Source organism: Nylanderia fulva, unplaced genomic scaffold (genome assembly GCF_048542155.1).
Source record: "Nylanderia fulva isolate GAGA-0341 unplaced genomic scaffold, ASM4854215v1 Scaffold48, whole genome shotgun sequence".
In the NCBI taxonomy this organism is placed as follows: Eukaryota; Metazoa; Arthropoda; class Insecta; order Hymenoptera; family Formicidae; genus Nylanderia; species Nylanderia fulva.
Genome location: NW_028190565.1, coordinates 824,955 through 844,477, shown reverse-complemented (window position 1 = coordinate 844,477; position 19,523 = coordinate 824,955). Strand labels below are relative to the sequence as shown.

General features: G+C 35.0%; 1 protein-coding gene across 8 annotated transcripts; it reads right to left on the bottom strand.

The window, feature by feature from the left end:
* Positions 1-4,016: 4,016 nt before the first annotated feature.
* Positions 4,017-19,259, bottom strand: TpnT (troponin T, skeletal muscle). 8 transcript variants are annotated; one of them, XM_029312924.2, is made up of 13 exons: positions 19,049-19,259; positions 16,646-16,691; positions 13,312-13,329; positions 8,885-8,915; positions 8,588-8,692; positions 8,407-8,503; positions 8,151-8,187; positions 7,939-8,044; positions 7,652-7,870; positions 7,186-7,278; positions 7,015-7,095; positions 6,131-6,209; positions 4,017-4,758 (listed from the first exon to the last, which is right to left on the bottom strand). In XM_029312924.2, the coding sequence occupies exons 2-13, from the start codon at positions 16,669-16,671 to the stop codon at positions 4,508-4,510; spliced, it is 1,143 nt and encodes a 380-aa protein (XP_029168757.1). In that variant the 5' UTR covers positions 16,672-16,691; positions 19,049-19,259; the 3' UTR covers positions 4,017-4,507. The 8 variants fall into 8 exon arrangements, with proteins under 8 accessions (XP_029168757.1, XP_029168759.1, XP_029168760.1 ...); XM_029312926.2 differs by having other exon boundaries at positions 19,167-19,258; XM_029312927.2 differs by lacking the exon at positions 19,049-19,259 and adding an exon at positions 17,353-17,400.
* Positions 19,260-19,523: the final 264 nt, after the last annotated feature.

Genomic DNA, 19,523 nt, shown 5'->3' with positions numbered 1-19,523 from the left:
AGGTCGATCGTCGACTTACCTCATTGAAAAGAAGCGGCGGCCAGCCGTACCGAAGTAGTTTCAGCACGTTTCGACGTTTCCTGCTCTCGTCATGATCTCGGCACCGGAGATGTGGGATTTGCGTTGTTTGTTCTTCGAACTTCCTGTTCAACGCCAGAACGAGCGATACGTTCTCGCGAAAACGCGACCGTTAGTTACGAACATTTGCATGTCGCGAACGGGTCGACGAACAAGTTCGCTCGTTCGTGACCGAACTCTCTCTCAGGTGAACGAGCTCGAGTAGAGAACACTCGTGTCTGTTGCTAGCATTTTGGTTTGAACCGAGTCGACACTAGACGAACATTGGATTTTAGATAGAAATGAACATTTGGTTTCACCGATTTTCTTCCACACTCTCAAAATTGAGAATTGTTCGGGATCGTCGATTCAGTTCGGTAATTGCGATCGCTTCCAGGAAATCGAGAATGACAATTACGTTCTTCGAACGAATGATCGATGACACCACGTACATCGATACTTGACGCAACAACTTATTCTCGTTTAACGCTGCTTGCCAAAAATGCAAGAAGGAATCATGAAACTTTGGACAGAACCGAAAAGCGGATCTATTATTCCTATAACACACGGATACTTGACGACCCTCGTTAAAACTCTCGATAACTCTCGTAAACTCTTAATTGATGTATTTCGCGTAACGCGACGTCGAGTCGAAGGTCAACTGCCTCGTTATTTCGACCGGTTCGCGCGAACTTACGGAACCTTCGGGAGATAATACCGGTAAGCCTCTCTGGACGGACACGTTTTCGGAGACTACACACATGGCTGTCTCGCACACACGCTCAAGGTGGACCGACCGTTCCTTCGGACGAGAAGGGATCAGAAAACGGGGAGAGAGAGAGAGAGAGCGCGCGAAATCCGGAGGAGTACGCGAAGAGGACTCGACGAGGCTTACCATTATAAATAGTTGCGTCCGAGACGACTAGAGGCTCGCGACCAAGTGTAACTTGGACGGAGGAAAGAGGGAGAGCGACGACGAGAGTTGTCGAAAGAAGAAAGAGGATGGCAGACTCAGGCCGGAGGGAAATAGCGATACGTCAGAGTTAGTGATGGACTCGAGCGGCTATCGAGTCCGAACAATTCCAATTTGAGGATTATTACGTTCTTCGAGTGCAGGCGATGGATCTAAACTTATATATCTAACTTATCTAACTTTTATCGACAAAATATTAAGTTAGATTCAGCTATAAATCTATTTATGGGCTATACGGATTGTTTTTTACTCGAAATTAGAACGCTTCGCCTTTTGTTAATATTATTACTTTAATTTGGACAGGAAAAAGATTTGTGCAGGCGATGAATTTAAACTTGGAATTGAATTTTTAGGGGATCCTAAGCTAACTTGAGTTTCAGTCCTGTTTTATTGACAAAATGTTAGGTTACATTCAGCTATAAATCTATTTATTGGCTATACGGGTTGTTTTTTACTCGAAATTAGAACGCTTCGCTCTTTGTTAATATTAATACTTTAATTTGGACAGGAAAAAGATTTATCAAACTGTATAGTATCATGTATCTTTCTGAATTCTGAGCATTCATAATTCTGTAACCAACCTAACATTTTGTGGATAAAACAGAAAGGAAAGGCTACTATGTACCCATGTATATAAAAAACTAAGAAATTTTTTTGATTTTTAACATAAAATCGGTAGATTCGCGCTCTGTTTTTATATATATTCTAATCGCGGAAAAGCATTTATTATTCTGTTCAACCAATAAAGAGAAAAGGGCGCGCAAAAATTTTCCCTTTTCAAAGAATTGTTTTGCGATTGTACACATAATTTGTTAGGATCGCGTATACGAATACAAAGTATTCGGGTTGAATATAAATTGGGATATATCAGGATCTGAAATAAAAAAAAAAATAAATATGGGAGGGAATTTTATATTTAAATTTCTGTTGGTGACTGAAGGATTTGACAATCTTATCGGACGAAGAAAAAAATATTAATGTTGTAATAGCGATAATGAGGACGGAATAAAATCCGAAGGGGATAAAAGGGTTTTGCATTGTAAATTGCAAATCCCTCATTGCCGCGCGACACGCGATTCAATCCCTCGTCCTTTTTAATTGCTCTTCGCAGTACTGAACGAATAATTGATCGCTCCGAGTGGAGGCGGGTGGTCGATTCTGTCGCTAATCACGTCACTCGCCTCGTTCCGTTCTGGTGCCACCGCATCATTGTTCTCATCCGCGGACCTGCTTGCAATTCTAATCGTCGTCTTGTGTGTCCGTTCCTCGTCAACTCTCGAGAGCGAGATCTCTTTGCGATCATCGCGAGTCCCCGCATGAAAATCTATTTCCGAAGGCGATTCTTTTCTGGCACCGCTTTCTAGCTCTTTTGCGCGTATCGCCGCGCTATTTCCGGGAAATTATTCTTACATTTCTCAAGAAATTCTCGTGCAATGTTTAACCAACCGTCTACTCGCAAAAGCCTTTTATCCCAAAAATAAAGTATAATATGAGTCAAATTTATTTTGATTTCAATTGTCAAGATTTTAGGTACAGAACTTTAAATTTTCTTTTTTACATCCAAAACTTTGTAACTGTTATTAAAACTGTCGCCACAACTGTTGGCGAAATAATTAGGAGTGAATGGTGTCGGAATTGAATTTATTAACTAGAATCGATGGTACATATAACGAACTTAAATGTATAGCGTTTATTATCATAGACGTAAAGCTATTACGATTCAAGATTCAAGTGCATTTTGTGCAGCTGCCAATATCAATATCGATCAATTAGCACTTTTACACGCGATAAAACGCCCAAGTGGGTTCTCGATAGTCCGCTAAAAATTTATTTCCATTAAATTGTACTCGACACGAATATGTCGTAATCCCATGAAAAGTGTGTATATTTATTACGACGATTGATAAAATGTCGTTTTGTCCGAACCGACACTACAAGCGTGAATCAACTCTTCCGCATAACTCAAGGTCGTTAATTTCGCGATAAGACCTATCACGAAAACAATGCATAATATACGAGCGATGATTCATTTCAAGTTTCACGGTCAAGCGTCTCGCAAGGTGAAACGTTCTATTGAAGACGAACGAGAATAAAATACTTTGAAAAAAGTACTCTGACTTCGAGAATATTATGTAATCGAACTGTTCGTTTTTCTTCAATGGTTGCTTTCTTTTACTATTATATCACAGTTGAAAAACTCGTGTCTTTAACAGATATTTTTCACATGTCCACTCAAACGTTCACAGAAATTTTTATGTTAATTTAACGTAATATGAAGACACGAATACTGTGTTAATACTTTAACACAAAATAAATGCAAAACTTGAAAAAAATATGCTAATTTTATATTTTATTATCCCGACTTATAAAACAAAAAATCAACATTTTTTCTATAAATTTTAACAAATAAATTTTCTAACTCAATAAAACAGAATATTATTTATTGTGTAAAATTGAACATTCATGCACAATTGTGTTATCTTTTTCAGTTGTTTCAATAATTGTTTTGATAATTTAACATTTGAGTTCAATTGACACAATATGTTAAATTAACACATGAGTGTGTTAAATATTTTACACAAAAATTTTAACGGGGACCGTTTTTAACAAGAAAACCCAAATTTTCCTACTGTGATTGCTTTTTTCAAAATGATGGAAATTGAAATCGATCGATATAAGATTATATATACATATATACAGGGTGTCCCATCAAAAGTGGCCACTCCCTTTTATCTTGGAAACTAAAAGAGATAGACCATAAAAATTATATATGAAATTAAATGGCTCAAACTGAACTTTTTTGTGAGCACATTGGTTGCTTACAAAAACTATCTATGTTTGAGCCATTTAATTTCATATATAATTTTTATGGTCTACCTCTTTTAGTTTCAAAGATAAAAGGGGGTGGTCACTTTTGATGGGACACCCTGTATATATACATATATATATATATATTTGTGGGTGTTTTGCATTCTTGCGACAAATGTTATATGATAAACCGCTTTATTTCAATAATTTGTGTTTTTGTGTTTGTACAATATAATAATAGTAATAATAATAGTAATAGAAGTAGTAGTAGTAGCAATAGTAACAATTACAATAGAAGTAGTAGTAGAATAGTAATGGATAGTAGTAGTAGAGTTTAGTAGTCAAGTGGTGACAGAAAATACGAAAATAAGACGAAATAGTAGAACGGTGAAAATCTACTAATCAAAAGTAACATATTCGTCACGTTCGTCTCGTCTAGAAAAGAAAGTTTAAATCTTGAGGAAGAGAAACTTGATGTAAAACGTAAGAGGTGTTTGGAAGACGAGGGTTTTTTTTTTTTTTTCACGAAACTAAATTGACCACATTCCACCGACTACGTTCGACGGTTTCGAAGAAATGTTAACGCGATGATGATTTTGAAAATTTAATCGAAATATGCTTCTTAATATATCTGTATGCGAATCGTGGCCGAAAGCGATCAAAACGTTTTTATTCCTCCTCCTCCTCCTCCTCCTCCTCCTCCTCTTCCTCCTCCTCCTCCTCCTCTTCCTCCTCTTCCTCCTCCTCCTCCTCCTCTTCAACTTCCTCCTCCTTGGCGGCCTCCTCCTCCTCCTCTTCCTCAAACTGCGGCTCCTCAAGGTCGTCGTCGACGGCGGCCTTCACGTCTTCTTCACCCTCTGGTGACTCGGGATCTCCAGGCTTTTTGCCCGGTCGCTCGCCGAACCACTTAGGTAACTTCGCTATTATTTACAGAAAGTAAGTGGATTAATTTTCTACAAGTTGTAGGATTGGGAGGAAAAATGTTCCTTTTTTTTTTGCTCGTGAAAATAAGCAACCCGTAAATATAGAAATGATTTAAAAAAGAAATAATATTAATTGTATAATTGATTTTCGGGCGACTTTAACAAAAAAATCCAAGACATTTAAGGTGATCCTAAACGTCCTTGAGAAGTCTGTGATCTGCGTGCAGTTTTATCGACAAAATGTGAGGTTAGATAAACTATAAAATCTATTTATTGGCCTTATAATATAAACTATAAATCTATTTTTATTATACAAATTAAAGCATTAATATTAACAAAGGACGAAGTGTTCTAATTTCGTAAAAAACAATCCGTATAGTCGATAAATGAATTATTTCTAACTGAATCTAACCTCACATTTTGTCGATAAAACAGGAGTGAGACTCAAGTTAGCTCAGGAACCTCTTAAGAATGGAGGAAAATATCCACTCGCGTGTTTACACTTGGAGGAAGCGAGAAGAAGCTTAACTTGATTCAATCGAAAGTACTTTCGAGACTCTCATTAGTTCCGATTCGGAGCCTCGAAAGCGGAACTCATACATACTCTTCTGACGACCCAAGAACTGTTCCTTCTGCTCGGTCCACTGTTTCTCTAAGAACTCCTTTTGCTGCTCGGTCAGACCCTGAAACACCAACGGACAGAATGGCATGCTAGGAGTTGATCTCACACATGGGGGACTTTTGTCTGGGAAAACCCTTCCTCCGTACTGTCGCTTTTCCTTCGGGGATCGTAAAGATCTCTCCATGACGAAGTTTGAGGGCTGAAGGTTGGGAGATTACGATTTGACAGAATTAATGTTACAAAGACTCTTCGACGATCTCGAAGACTTTCGCGCGAAGAGATGAGGGTCACAAAAAAAGAAATCTGCCCTTATCGAGAAGGGGGGTTTCGATAGATACAACGTATCACATTTTTGAACAAATTCACAGACGCCGACAACGTTATTACAGGGGGATTATTTTCGGTGATCAATGGTAGGTGTCGCATCTTTCTCTCTTCCATGCTGGGCAGTTCACGTGAAGACAAAAAATCGCTATCGGTGTGTGAGCACAAAATCGCACGGTATACCGTGCATTTCTTTCTTTTTTTTTTTTTTTTTTTTTTTTTTTTATGTACACCAATTGAAACAACACGAACACAACAGTAACTTGGCTGGCGGCTATCTCGACCGTTTAGTCAACGTGGAACAAGTAAAGTAATTAGAGACACGATCGCTGATGAGAGATTCTCAGGGTATGCAAATCAACAAGGCAAGCAAAAGGTGGGCTGATACAGTGACAGAGAGATCACTTTTTGGTTTCGACTCACTTTTGGTTCGCTTCATAAATTGTTCCGATCTCTGTTTCCATACTTTCTCGCTGGTCTCCGCTAAGACCGTCTCTAAACCCTGCGATTCAATATCGACATATGCTCACTAATCGTTACTTTTACATGGGTTTATAATCCTATTTGCATTTTTGTCAGATTATTTTTTTATATTTTTTAATATATTTTTTATATACTTTGTATAACGGGAAAAGAATTTCTATTACATTTATATATGTCTTTTGCAGTGTTGTGCTTGGATAATTTTTAAATTATCTAGATAAAGATGTGAGATGAAAATATGTAAATTTATTTTAGACAAGATGAAAATGATCTAGATAAAAAATAAAATTATATAGCGATTCATCTAGATAACTTCCGGATATTATTTCTAAAGTCGCTTATGCAAACACAGTTGTAAAAAATTTTAGTTATATAAAAGGAATATAAAAATATATTCATACTTTAATTTGTAAGTTTTTATCGCTCACTGCTTAAGTTCTACTATTATACTTGAGTATTTTTATGTACTGTGGCTCTAAAGCAAATTATCTGAATATTATTCTGAATAATTTAATAACACTAGTTTTCATTTAACAATAAGATGAAAATATAGATAATATACGTATTTTTATTATCTATATAAAGATAAAATGACACTAAAATTTCATCTAGATGATTACCTATATAATTTTATTTGAATAAGAGCAAACACTGATCTTTTGGTAATGTGAGTATTTTGTGTAAAGATCGGTTCGTTAAAAAAAAAAAAAAAAAAAAAAAAAAAAAAAAATTCTGTTGATTTAATATCGTCTATGACTGACGATTGTGAAACGCGAATTTGAATATATGATAAAAAGAAATATGTGCTTAAAAAGTGTACTTACACCTTCGAAGAGCTTCTTCTTGTCATCGTAAGACCTGGTATCGACACGACGTTCGTATTTCGAGGCGACTTGGATTTTCGGCTGCGAAAAGGAGGATTCGCGCAATTAAATGTCGGGTTCTGATTTTTTTTCCTTCTTGTTACATGATATAATACAATAGAAGTTACGTACGGGGTATTTGCCAGTTAAAGCCTCGGGATCGAGACCCTTCTTCAAGGCTTTGTGCCTCAGTTGTTGCTTCTGACGTTCCTTCAGCTCTTTAAGCTACGATAAAAGGGCAATATCGATTTATCAATGTAGCACGAAAACAACATCAACTATAATTAAACTCTTGTCTGAGCGACTTATTTCTCAAGCGGAAACGCTCAATGTATATATTTCATTTACTCTCTTCTTCCTTTTTTTTTTTTTAATTAAACTACAATATATAAAAATATTACATACGCGTATATAAATAAAATTGTTTTTATACGATAATTTTTTCTACAATTAAATTTACTTCTCCTTACAAAATTAAAAGTACATACACATTTAATAAGCAAGGGGATTTTCTTTGGAAAATAATGTTGACCGAGAGGATCTTATTCAAATTCCCTTGTTCAAACAAGAGTAAAGAAATGTTCTTTTTTTAACTCACATCGTAATCCTGACGCTTTTGTCGCTCTTCCAGATCGTACTTTTCGGTTTCAAGTTTGACGATGGCCTCCCACAATTCGGTAGCTTTGGTACGGAGCTTATCGATGTTCAGATTTTCGATCTCCAACGGTTTGATGCGGATGCTGAGGGAGATTTTCTTCTCCTCCTCGAGCTGCTCCTTCGTCTTATTGCGCTCAAGTTGCGCCGATGTAAGATTACCCTGCGTTTACGAAGAATTCGCGTCAAATTGTTCCGGATAAATAATTTCAAAAAATACTCGTTACCCACCGACAAATCCTTCTTGGTGATGGTGAAGTTTGGACCCTTGGCTTTGCTTTGCTCCTTCATCGCTTGCATCATAGCCTGTCGCTTCTTTTCCGATTCCTCCAGGCGTCTAAAATACAGCAAGATTTAATATTTGTTTCATTTTTTTTTAAACATATTGCTAACAAGTTTTAAACAATTTTTTATATTCATTATGTAAGACTGAAATAGTTTACCTTCTCTTCTCTTCGATGTCGCGTTGTTTCTTCTCCTCTGAAACATTTCGAAAAGCTCGATTGAATATTTAGATCTGTTTAAGAGGGTCCTAAACACCGTCTTGTTTTATCGATCAAACATCATTTTTGCGCACTCTTTTCTTTTTATTGGTTCAATAGAATAATAAATACTTTTCCACGATTAAAATACATGTAAAAATAAAGCGCGAAGCTATCGATTTGATGTTAAAAAACAAGAGAAAATTGTTCGAATTACCGATTTCACGTTGGCGACGTTCCTCCTCTTCCTTCTTCTTCTGCGCCAATCTCTTCTCCTCGTCTGCGCGAGTGACCTTGCGCTTGGCTTGTTTGTCCTAAATAACGTAATCGGCATAATGAATCTTTTAATGAAGCATCAAATGCGGGGGAGAGAACGCAAAGTGTATATAAGCAATTACCTTTAATCTCTTCAACTCCTCCTCCTCCTTGGCTCTCTGCTTTCGCCATTCCGCTATGTATTCTTTAAGCTGTTCGTCAAGGTCGCTTCTTTTCTGTTCTTGCCTCTGAATTTTTAATCACCAAAATTACGTGACACGCACATTTATATTTCTCGCTTCGAGGATCGCGCTAGAGCCCAACGAAGGACACGAAAAAAAAAAAAAAAAAAAAATCCAATGATTGTTCCATAAACAATTGGAGGATCTCAGGGGTTGGGCGCTAGCTCGAAACGTTGGATAGCAATGAGAGATACTCACCTTCATAAACTCGGGATTCTCGCCGGATTCCCTGAAGAGGTTGGCCGGAGCGAAAACAAAAGTAACTCTCTTTAAATCGCGGTTGAGTTCGCTCTTTGGAAGATCTCGCGAGATCCCCCGGAGCTCCATACGCGATTCTCACGTCCATCTCTCCATTACTCTTTACATTACAACTCCATTCTCTCCCGTAGTGCATATTATTCAATGCCGCTCGTCGCACGTATACACACACAGACAACACATGGGCGGAACAGTACAGACAGATAGATACACGGACGGATAAACAGAAAGTCAGAGAGAAACAAGGCAGAATTTCAAAGGGACAGGGAAGAAGAGACGTGAAAGAGAGAGAGAGAAAGAGAGAGATAAGAAAAAAGAGGGATGATGAAGGGGAGAAAAGGCAAATTAGGCAAATGTGCAAGCATGTACACGGAGAGAATTTTCTCTTAGAATTTATCCTGATCTAAAATCATGGTAATCGTAAGACAATATGATGTTGAAAGAATTTTTGAAGAATTTCTCTGATTAATATTTACCACAATAAAAAATAATATCTATTAAATATGGTTGATTTATTTTCCTAGGTAAAATTTACTGTGTACATATTAATATTATTTATTGTGGTAAATATTAATCAGAGAAACTCTTCTAAGATTCTTTTAATAACACATATTTGATAATATCTATTAAATATGTTTGACTCATTTTCCTAGGTAAAATTTACTGTGTACATATTAATATTATTTATTGTGGTAAATATTAATCAGAGAAACTCTATTACTATTAAATATGTTTGACTCATTTTCCTAGGTAAAATTTACTGTGTACATATTAATATTATTTATTGTGGTACATATTAATCAGAGAAACTCTTCTAAGATTCTTTTAACAACACATATTTGATAATATCTATTAAATATGTTTGACTCATTTTCCTAGGTAAAATTTACTGTGTACATATTAATATTATTTATTGTGGTAAATATTAATCAGAGAAACTCTTCTAAGATTCTTTTAACAACACATATTTAATAATATCTATTAAATATGGTTGATTTATTTTCCTAGGTAAAATTTACTGTGTACATATTAATATTATTTATTGTGGTAAATATTAATCAGAGAAACTCTTCTAAGATTCTTTTAACAACACATATTTGATAATATCTATTAAATATGTTTGACTCATTTTCCTAGGTAAAATTTACTGTGTACATATTAATATTATTTATTGTGGTAAATATTAATCAGAGAAACTCTTCTAAGATTCTTTTAATAACACATTGTCCCACGATTACCATGATTTTCAGGGTAAATTCTAAGAGAAAATTCTCTCTGTGTAGAAAGAAGAAACCAAAGTGCGCACCGCAGCGAATCGGAAGAAAGGCATTAATGATAATAGCGAGGGATCCCTGATCCTATCTTGGATGATTATTCATTCATGAAGATGGTGGATTTAATCCACAATCTTATATACAACCGAAGTAGCAAAATGATATCATTCGACGTCAGTTCGCTACTTATGGTTTGTATATAAGATTGTGAATTTTCCAAGCGACAAACTGACGTCATTTTGACGTTTAATGACGTCAGCTTTCCACTTTAGAAATCCACAATCTTATATAAAAAATCCAAGTAGCAAACTGACGTCATTAAATGTCGAAATGATATCATTCGGACGTCTAATAACGTCATTTTGACGTTTAATAACGTCACTTTGACATTTAAATGACGTCAGTTTTCCACTTGGGAAATCCACAATCTTATATAAAATCCAAGGAGCAAAATGACATCATTCTGACGTCTAATAACGTCATTTTGATGTTTAATGACATCAGTTTGTTACTTGAGTTGTATACAAGAAGAAAAATAGATATATATATATATTTTTTTTTTATCAGAGACACCGTAGAAAATATAGCCGCGTTTATATACAAGTATCTACGAATCTGGACAATTTTGAGATGACAATTTTGAGCGGACATATCTGCTCAAACGTTTCATTGGAGAGCCGGAAATCAGTTCAAAATTCGGGAACGCGATTCCTGTCTCGAAAATTAAGTCGCTAGAAGAGAGTAAAATTAGGAAGGACACATTTTTGTTTCGCTATCCCTTTCGGATTAAAGCCTTTCATTGAAGTTTGCCGATTTTCAAAGCATTTTTATATCAAGTAAAAAAGACATCATATCGGGATATACAATTTATTAATGAGGTTTGCGGGCACATGGCAATTGCTGCTTGCGAATCGATCAAAATTGTGGCGTAAAGTCAATATAATTAATGAGAAAAATCGTACAACAACTTAGCCTTGAAGTATAAGGGGCATAATGACACCACTTTGACGTAACTCGAACAAGACTTCATTATGTACAACTCGTTAATTCGTTATTAATCAGAGAGACAAAAACGTATAAAACACGCGAAAGAGATATAAAGTAACACGAGGGGGAAAAGGGGGGGGGGGCTTCGAACACTGACAACGATTGATTAGACATATCACCGACAGGATTGAGATCCATAAAACTACTTATCGAATGGAAAATACAAGTAACACGTTTTTTTTTTTTTTTTTTTTTAATCAAAAAAATTCTTCGTTAAGTTGCAAGATCACAATTACTTTCTCGATTACGCATCGATTTACGTCAACTTTAATTTAATATAAATTTTTAAATGTCAACCGGCTGTGGAACGAGCCAGAATTGCAAGTGCGTCAGTTTCAAGGAAAAATGTTTCATTAATAAAGTTTCATCAATGAAAAGTCATTAATGAATTTTTTTTTCCTTGAAACTGACGCACGTATCATGTCTGTTGATATTTAAATTGCATTTCACATTGAGAGCCTCGCTAAATTATCAATTATTAATTCTATATTATTATATAATATTATTATATCATATAATATTATATAATATTAGTATATATATATTATATAACTCAATTATTAATTATATATAATAATAAAATATTGAAAAATATAATGAAATAATTAAATAATAAATATAAAAAATATAAAAATAATTAAATAATAAATATAAAAAAAATCTCGCGAGTTGGAAGGTTGTGTGCGATATTGCAAATATGTGTTAAATGCATTATTATGTATATTGAACGAAATCATTAGGAAGGATCGCGTCGGCGTCGGAGCACGAGTACATTTTGAGCAGACGTTGGTCTTAGAATAAACCGTGTTACGTTATTGTGCATATATTTATGAGATACCTTGGCAGACTACCAAACGGCTCGAGTATCGCAACGTTGTTATGCAATCGCCGTGGAATATTTACGAACGTCTGAACGCGCCGCGGGAGAATATGACATTATTCGTCGTCACTTGCAGGCCAATGATCGCGCTATCTATTCCGTCTCTGTAAACACGATTTTCCACGTGATATAGATAGAAATTGGCAAACAACCGTCCAAGTGTTTTCTACGATCTCATTCCTGTCGTAAATGCAAATTTGAAGGGTCTGGCGGCCGGTTTCGTCGACGTCTCTCAGTTAGCTTTTCGACTGTACCATATGTTTCCACCCTTTGTCTTTTTCTGTAAAGAAAGAGGCAAACGGTTCCGTATCTCATTATATATTCATTTACTTTGTTATCACCTGAAATTCAAATGCACGATAAATCAGATAAAAGAACGGCATTCGAATGGGGCTTCAAATGTTTGCCACTTTAAAATCGAATCTTCGCTGATCTTTGTCCGACTCGTCGTTATTCTGTAAATGAATAAGAAATAATTATCCAAATAGCAAGCATACGCCATTTTGACGTCGAAATGACGTCTTTTTGACGTTTAAGGGCATCCTAAACGCTCTTGAGAAGTCTGTTGTTTCTTTCCTGTTTTATCGACAGAATGTGAGGTTAGATAAATTATAAATCTATTTATTGGCTATACGGATTGTTCTTTACCTGAAATTAGAACGCTTCACCCTTTGTTAATATTAATACTTTAATTTGTACAGGAGAAAGATTTATCAATCTGTATAGTTTCATATATCTTGATTACAGAATTATGAATTCTTTTAAGAATTCTTTTCTGTAATCAAGATATATGAGATTATACAGATTGATTAATCTTTTTCCTGTACAAATTAAAATATTTATATTAATAAAGGGCGAAGCACTCTAATTTCAGGTAAAAAACAATCCATATAGCCAATAAATAGATTTATAGTTTATTTAACCTCACATTTTGTCGATAAAACAGGACGGAAATTACAGACGTTTAGGATCACCTTAATGACGTCATTTTGACGTTTAATGACGTCAGTTTGCTGAAAAGAGAGCCAATTGAAGAGACCAAAAAATGAAATCGACGCCGGAAAAACCGACTCCGGGGGTTGATGTAGTAAGAGAGCGGCCGAAGAACAGGGAAAAAGGGGATATTATTATTGACGTGTAAACACCTTTCGATATATTCAACTTACTTTTGGGACGCCCTACCCCTATAAAAAAAAGAAAGTACACATTCATTAATACAAGATGGCGTGATTGATCGTCGCTTACGTAGGACTGCACAAAGCTGCACGTAAATTTTATAAATCGGTATCGCTCGTCTCCAGCCAACTTTTTTTGCGTCTTCCAATATCTTTTTTTTTTCTGTGCAAAATTATAATATCCGAACCGCTCGATTATCGAGACACTTGCGGTCGTTTCAACACTTATTGCAAGCTTATTTATTCACATCGGAATATATATTTATGTATATATATGTGTGTATTCGTCTTGCTTTTTCACAATTAAGCGGCTCATCGTTACTTTCCTTCGCATTCGGGGAATCTCGTACAATAGCGCTTTTTGCAAAACGTTTCTCGTTCGCCCAGTTGCCATAATTGCGAACAACAGAGCTGATTAGGCGAGACAGATATAAATAATGAACAGACATGACATTAGGAGACAGAGATAGGCGTGGAGAAATCAAAAATGCAGAAATGGATGTACTTTTGGCAATTGCGATTGGGGTGATCTGTGTTAAAGTGTTTCATATTGTCAGTGTGGATAGTGTCTCTACGTGTGTGTGCTTATACATGTCATGTTTTATGCATCTGCATGTATGTGTATATCGTTTGGATGTATTATTACATAGAAAAGCGCGATAGCTGTTTTTCCTTTTTTTTTTCGTTTAATCATCGACGTTGAACAGCGACACAAGACAAATGCTGAAAATACACCGGCGGCAAAGTATATGTTTTTCCAAAAGAAAAAAATAAAAAGGGACAAGAGAGAATAGATATATAGACATAAATTCTTTGTGGAATAATTTTATGAAGCGAAAGAAGAAGCAATATTTTTCTTTCGTTCGCAAAATTATCGCAAAAGTTATATCAAGTGCAAATATTTTTGTATTCATTATTCGATGAAAGAAGAAGAAGAAGAATAAAGAAGATGTAGAAAAAAGAGATAGAAAAGAGAGGTGGAGATAGATAGATAGATAGATAAAGAGAGAGAGAGAGAGAGAGAGAAAGAGCCAGCACAAGTGTATCGCTACAAAAATTTTTGCAAAAAAAAATAATAAAAATGAACAACTGCGGCGGCACAACGCGTGTGAGAGATGAAGAGAACAAAATAAAGAGAGATATAAAATATCAAAACAGAGAACGGACGAACAATGAAAAAAAGACTACACCGAAACAACAAGACAAGACAGCGATTATTAGGCAACGGGAAAAAAAAGTAAACGACAGTGCGTACACCATTTAATAATAATTATTGGCCGAAAAAAAAGAGAAAGAGACGTTGAATATATATTTGGCGTCGTGTGTAAAAAACACTTACTCGGTCTTCTTCTCCGGCTGCCTTCGATTTCGACATTTTTTGTATCGCGCAAGTCGATTAGCCGATCGATTGATCGATTGATTGGTGGTTGATTGGTTGGTTGATTGGTTGGTTGGTTGGTTGGTTGGTTGGTTGGTTGATTGATTGGTTTTGTGTGTTGTATGTGGAGATACACACAGACAGAGAGACAGGGAGTGAATAAATAAAAAGAAGAAGGCGGAGTTCATAAATCACAGTCATAAAGAGAAATCTCTGCTTTGTGTGTAGCTAGCGCACGCTTTTAAATAAAAAAAAAAAGACTTTGTCAAAGCAATTACTTTCTATTGTGTTTTTATTCTCGCTATTGATTTTTCTCTCGCGTCCGCCGCGCGTGGTTGATTTTATTTTGATTCGGCATTTTAATTGTTCACGCTTGATTGTAACGATGTTTCCAAAAAAAAAAAAAAAAAAAAAAGAAAAATAAAAAAACAGCTATGATATTTGCACTACGCAGCTTTTGAAAGTATTTTTTTTAACGTGCAAAAAAAGTGATCATCATCTCTTAAATTTGATCCATCTGAAAATATTGTTGCAATCTATCGAAAATTCGAGTTATCGAAAGATATACATATATTCAGGAATCAACGATGGAAATAAATTCTTAAGATATCCGATACGCGTTTTCGCAGTAGCTGTAATGTTTCGTTACAAGCCTCCGACACTTACTTCCTGAAATGAGAAAGTGAAACAAGTCAATTGTTAGATATTCAGGTGCGACATTCCAGGAATGTGTGTTCAAAGTAAACAAAAGGGACACTTACACTTCCTCGACTTCCTCCTCCTCGCTGCAAAAGAGAAAACGGAAAAGAATCCAGTTAGTCGGGGGACGAAAAACAGTCAAAGAGATCGTGCTCAAGTTTTCAATCCCGGGAAACAATTTTTTATATATGTAACAATGTAAAATTATATAGAAATATATTAAATTATAAGTACATATAATCGCAAAATTATTATGTCCATATAATTAGATAAAAGTGCTTTATTTATATATAATTATATAAATTTATATATATATATATATAAATATATATGTGTGTGTGTTTCATATATATAATTTGACATGATTATATATGAACCCTTATAATTTATATAATTATGTGTATAAATGAACATATATATAATTATATATAAAAAGTTTTTTTCCGGGATGGTTTGTAACAAACGGAGTCTCTCAGGATAATTGTCGATTAAAAGGGGTTGAAATAAGGCTTCCGGGGTTTGCTTCAAGCTCTCAGTCTTTCTTCACGCAAATTAATTCTCCGCGAGTGTACGCCAATTTTTTCTCGCGGTGCGAAGAATAAATAAATAGAGAATCATAGAAAATAGAGATATCAAAAGTATCCGTTCAAGGATTCGAGCAATCGGGACATAGAAAAGACATAGAAAATGCACCAAGGGGATGTTGAGACGGCACAGTTGGATCAAAAGTGCAGAGAATTGGGCAGCACATTGGAATATAAACACGAAGCCACCACAGGCACTGTTCAGTCTTACGTGTTGAAATATTTTTCATTTATACTCGATATTTCGATTTATATAGAAATAAATTTTGTCAATCGTTGACTTTGAAAGATCTCGCCAGACACTTCAGATTCTGGAAATCATCGGCTCTTTGACGCATCTTGACTCTTCTCTTTTCGTATTTCGACTTGCTATTTTATATTCTCGGAGAGTAGCGATATCAAAGCTTTTTATTTTGTAGTGGATTTTATCTCAAAAATTTTATACGAGTCCATTCTTCAAAATATCGTAATTAAAGAAATGCGCTCGTCGATTTTTATAAACGCACGAAATTATTCGTTGAAATTCATAATATTTATCATTTTTTTAATACTAGATTTATACATCAGCTTTTAAGAAATTGTGCCTCAAAAATAAATAAATATGAATAAATCGTAATTTATAATTTTAAAAATGATTAATAAAGTTCATTATTAATATACTTACGAGTATTGGTCCTCGTCGTCAGACATGTTGCCGGCTTTTTAAGGCGCTGCAAAATAAAAACGAGGCATTCATTATTGAATTTTGAACAAATTTTTTTCACAGCAAACTGTTAAACGATTTTTTTATTATATTTATATTATTTAATTTTAAATTTATCGAATATTTTTATACATTTATATATTTTATTTATATTATGTATATAATAGATGACATATTTTTTGTAGAGCACATTGCACGATTTTTGTAGAGAAAAAAAATTGTGTAATTCTCGAATTAGCATATAGGTATTATAACACACTGAAACAAAATTTATTGAATTCGAATAAATATTTATTTCAATGCTGCCAAATGAATCATTTATTTGACTGAAATAAATATTTATTAATTTAGTCCTTTTTTTCAGTGCACTGTCAAATTTTCTTTCGATGTCCTCGCATGATAAATCAGAAATGAAAAATAAATAATTTTGCAATTTCACACTTACGTATCACTTGCCGAACAACACAATAAATTAAAAAAAAACCAGAGACAGAAAGGGATGAAAACGACGGTGATTACAGTTCGTGTGAATAAAATAAAAAAAAATGTCAAATAAACGCTCTCTCGAAAGAGAGGGATGGGGATGAATCCACGAAGAGAGGAGGATAATCGAATGACAGAAAAGTGGGGGATAAAAAGCCGAAGCTGAATGGCAAAGCAAAACGCACCGACGTTCCCAAAGTAATCCGATACTCGGAGGCGAGAAAGAGAAAATGCCAGTTTGCTAACCCTGGCCGCGAGCCTCGGCGTCGCAAGCTCTATAAGGAGCCATCCCCTTCTTCTTCCTCCTTCTCGTCGCTCTAATTTTAGAGGTATAACATGGTCGCTCGAGCGCTCCATCTTCTTCTTTCCGTTTCTCGCCCATTTCGGCTCTTCTGCCCATTTTTCGCGAGTTTTTACGGAAAGATTTGCGAAAACCGCAAATCGTCAAACTAACACCGGATCGAAAATATGTAATTCGCCGTGAAAATGTTCGAAAGACATTTACGGATGTATATTTTATTTGGGAATTTTATTCACCTGCGAATGTGCATTTCAGAATATTTAACAAGTTGGCAATTTTAATTTAATTATAATCATGACAGTTATAAATGGAAATTAAAATACAAAACTACTCTACTACCATTTAAATAGAATTAAACAAAAACTTGGCTCTCATCTCGAATCGTTCAATAAATTCAATAAATTAAAAATTAATATAATATATAATTATGGAAAAATAATTCGTACGATTGAATTTTGGAGAAAAACATTTCTTATGAATCGATCGAAAAAATTCGAGGAATAAAATTTATAAAAATTATATATATATATATATATATATATGTGTAATTTTTCATATCAAGCAATCATAATCATTACAATTATAAATTTAAATTAAAATACAAAACTGCTGTAATTCCATTTAAATAGAATTAAATAAAAAACGAGGTCTTGGTCTCTCGTTTATTAGAAATTTCGAAATTTTGACATTAAAGTATGCCATGTCAAAAATTAATATAATATATAAGTATAGAAAAATAACGCACTGAAAAAATTATTAAATTAATAAATATTTCAATACCGCCTTCTAAATCATTTATTTGAAACACATAAATATTTATCTGTTTCGAAAAGAAGTTTGTTATATCAAATAAAGATTTTTTCACATCGAATCAATATTATTAGTTTCCAATAAATGATTTATAAAGCAGTATTGAAATAAATATTTATTCGAATTCAATAAAATTTTTTTTCAGTATATGATCGAACTTTCGAAAAAAAAAATCTTACGATCAAAAAATTCGGAGAATAAAATAAAAGTTATGTGTTCGATGTGTGTGTACTAAAAATGAAAAAGCTTCCACTTTAACGCCGCATTGGGATGTTGTCGACTTTCTCTACTGACAAGTGGATGAAATCGCGCTACGATCAGACACATGTTAGCATACATTCATCAGATTTTCACTGGCACAAAATAATGCCTTCACTTTTCGTATCCCAAACGACACTAGCAACTCCTTACACATAAAAATAACATATTTTTTTTATAAAGATTAAATAATTTCACCTATAGTTTCCTCTTTAGATTGATTCTCTAAGGTGAATCTCGAGGGTTTAATAAAGCAATCTGCTCCTGCTGAATAAAATAAAGCCTCGAGGGAGCTTAAAATTTTTCAAATTAATAATATTCGTCGTTTTCACATTCACACACCACCGAAACAACACAATTCCTGTCGCGAACCTTCCTCTGGAGAACAAGAATAACGAAACTGCCTTCAATAGCACTCTAGATAAGATACAATAGAAGAGGAGAGAAGAAATAGAAATTAACCAGCGCACACACACACACACACACGCAAAATGAGAAAAAATGAAACTTACACTCGGGGGATGTGAATTCGGATGAGTGCGTGAACGCACGTGTGCGATGTATATTCGTATGCGTGTGTAGATGTAGATTTCACAAGGGGGTGACTTAGCCGGATGAAGTGTCACGTACTTGGAGAACGAGAAACAGATAGATAGAGAGAGAGGAGCTTGTCCCGGGTGGAATGTGGAGTCCGCGACAGCCTGAGCGGCTCTGAGAGGTCTGAAAAGTCGCGGTTCCGGACATCGGCAAAAGTTCCGGGCAGAGTGCCCGAGCTCTTCTCAGGAGCGAGAGAGAGCGCGAGAGAGCCGCTCTCTCATCCCTCTCTATTAATAGAACGGAAATCCACGGGCTACCGAGAGCGATACGATCCTGAGCTGATACTATTTTCGTGTTTCTTCTCTACCGTCGCTGCAAATATACATATATACTTCGCGCGATACGACTCTCCTCCTCGACGTCCTCGTCGACGGACGATTGCTCCAAAAG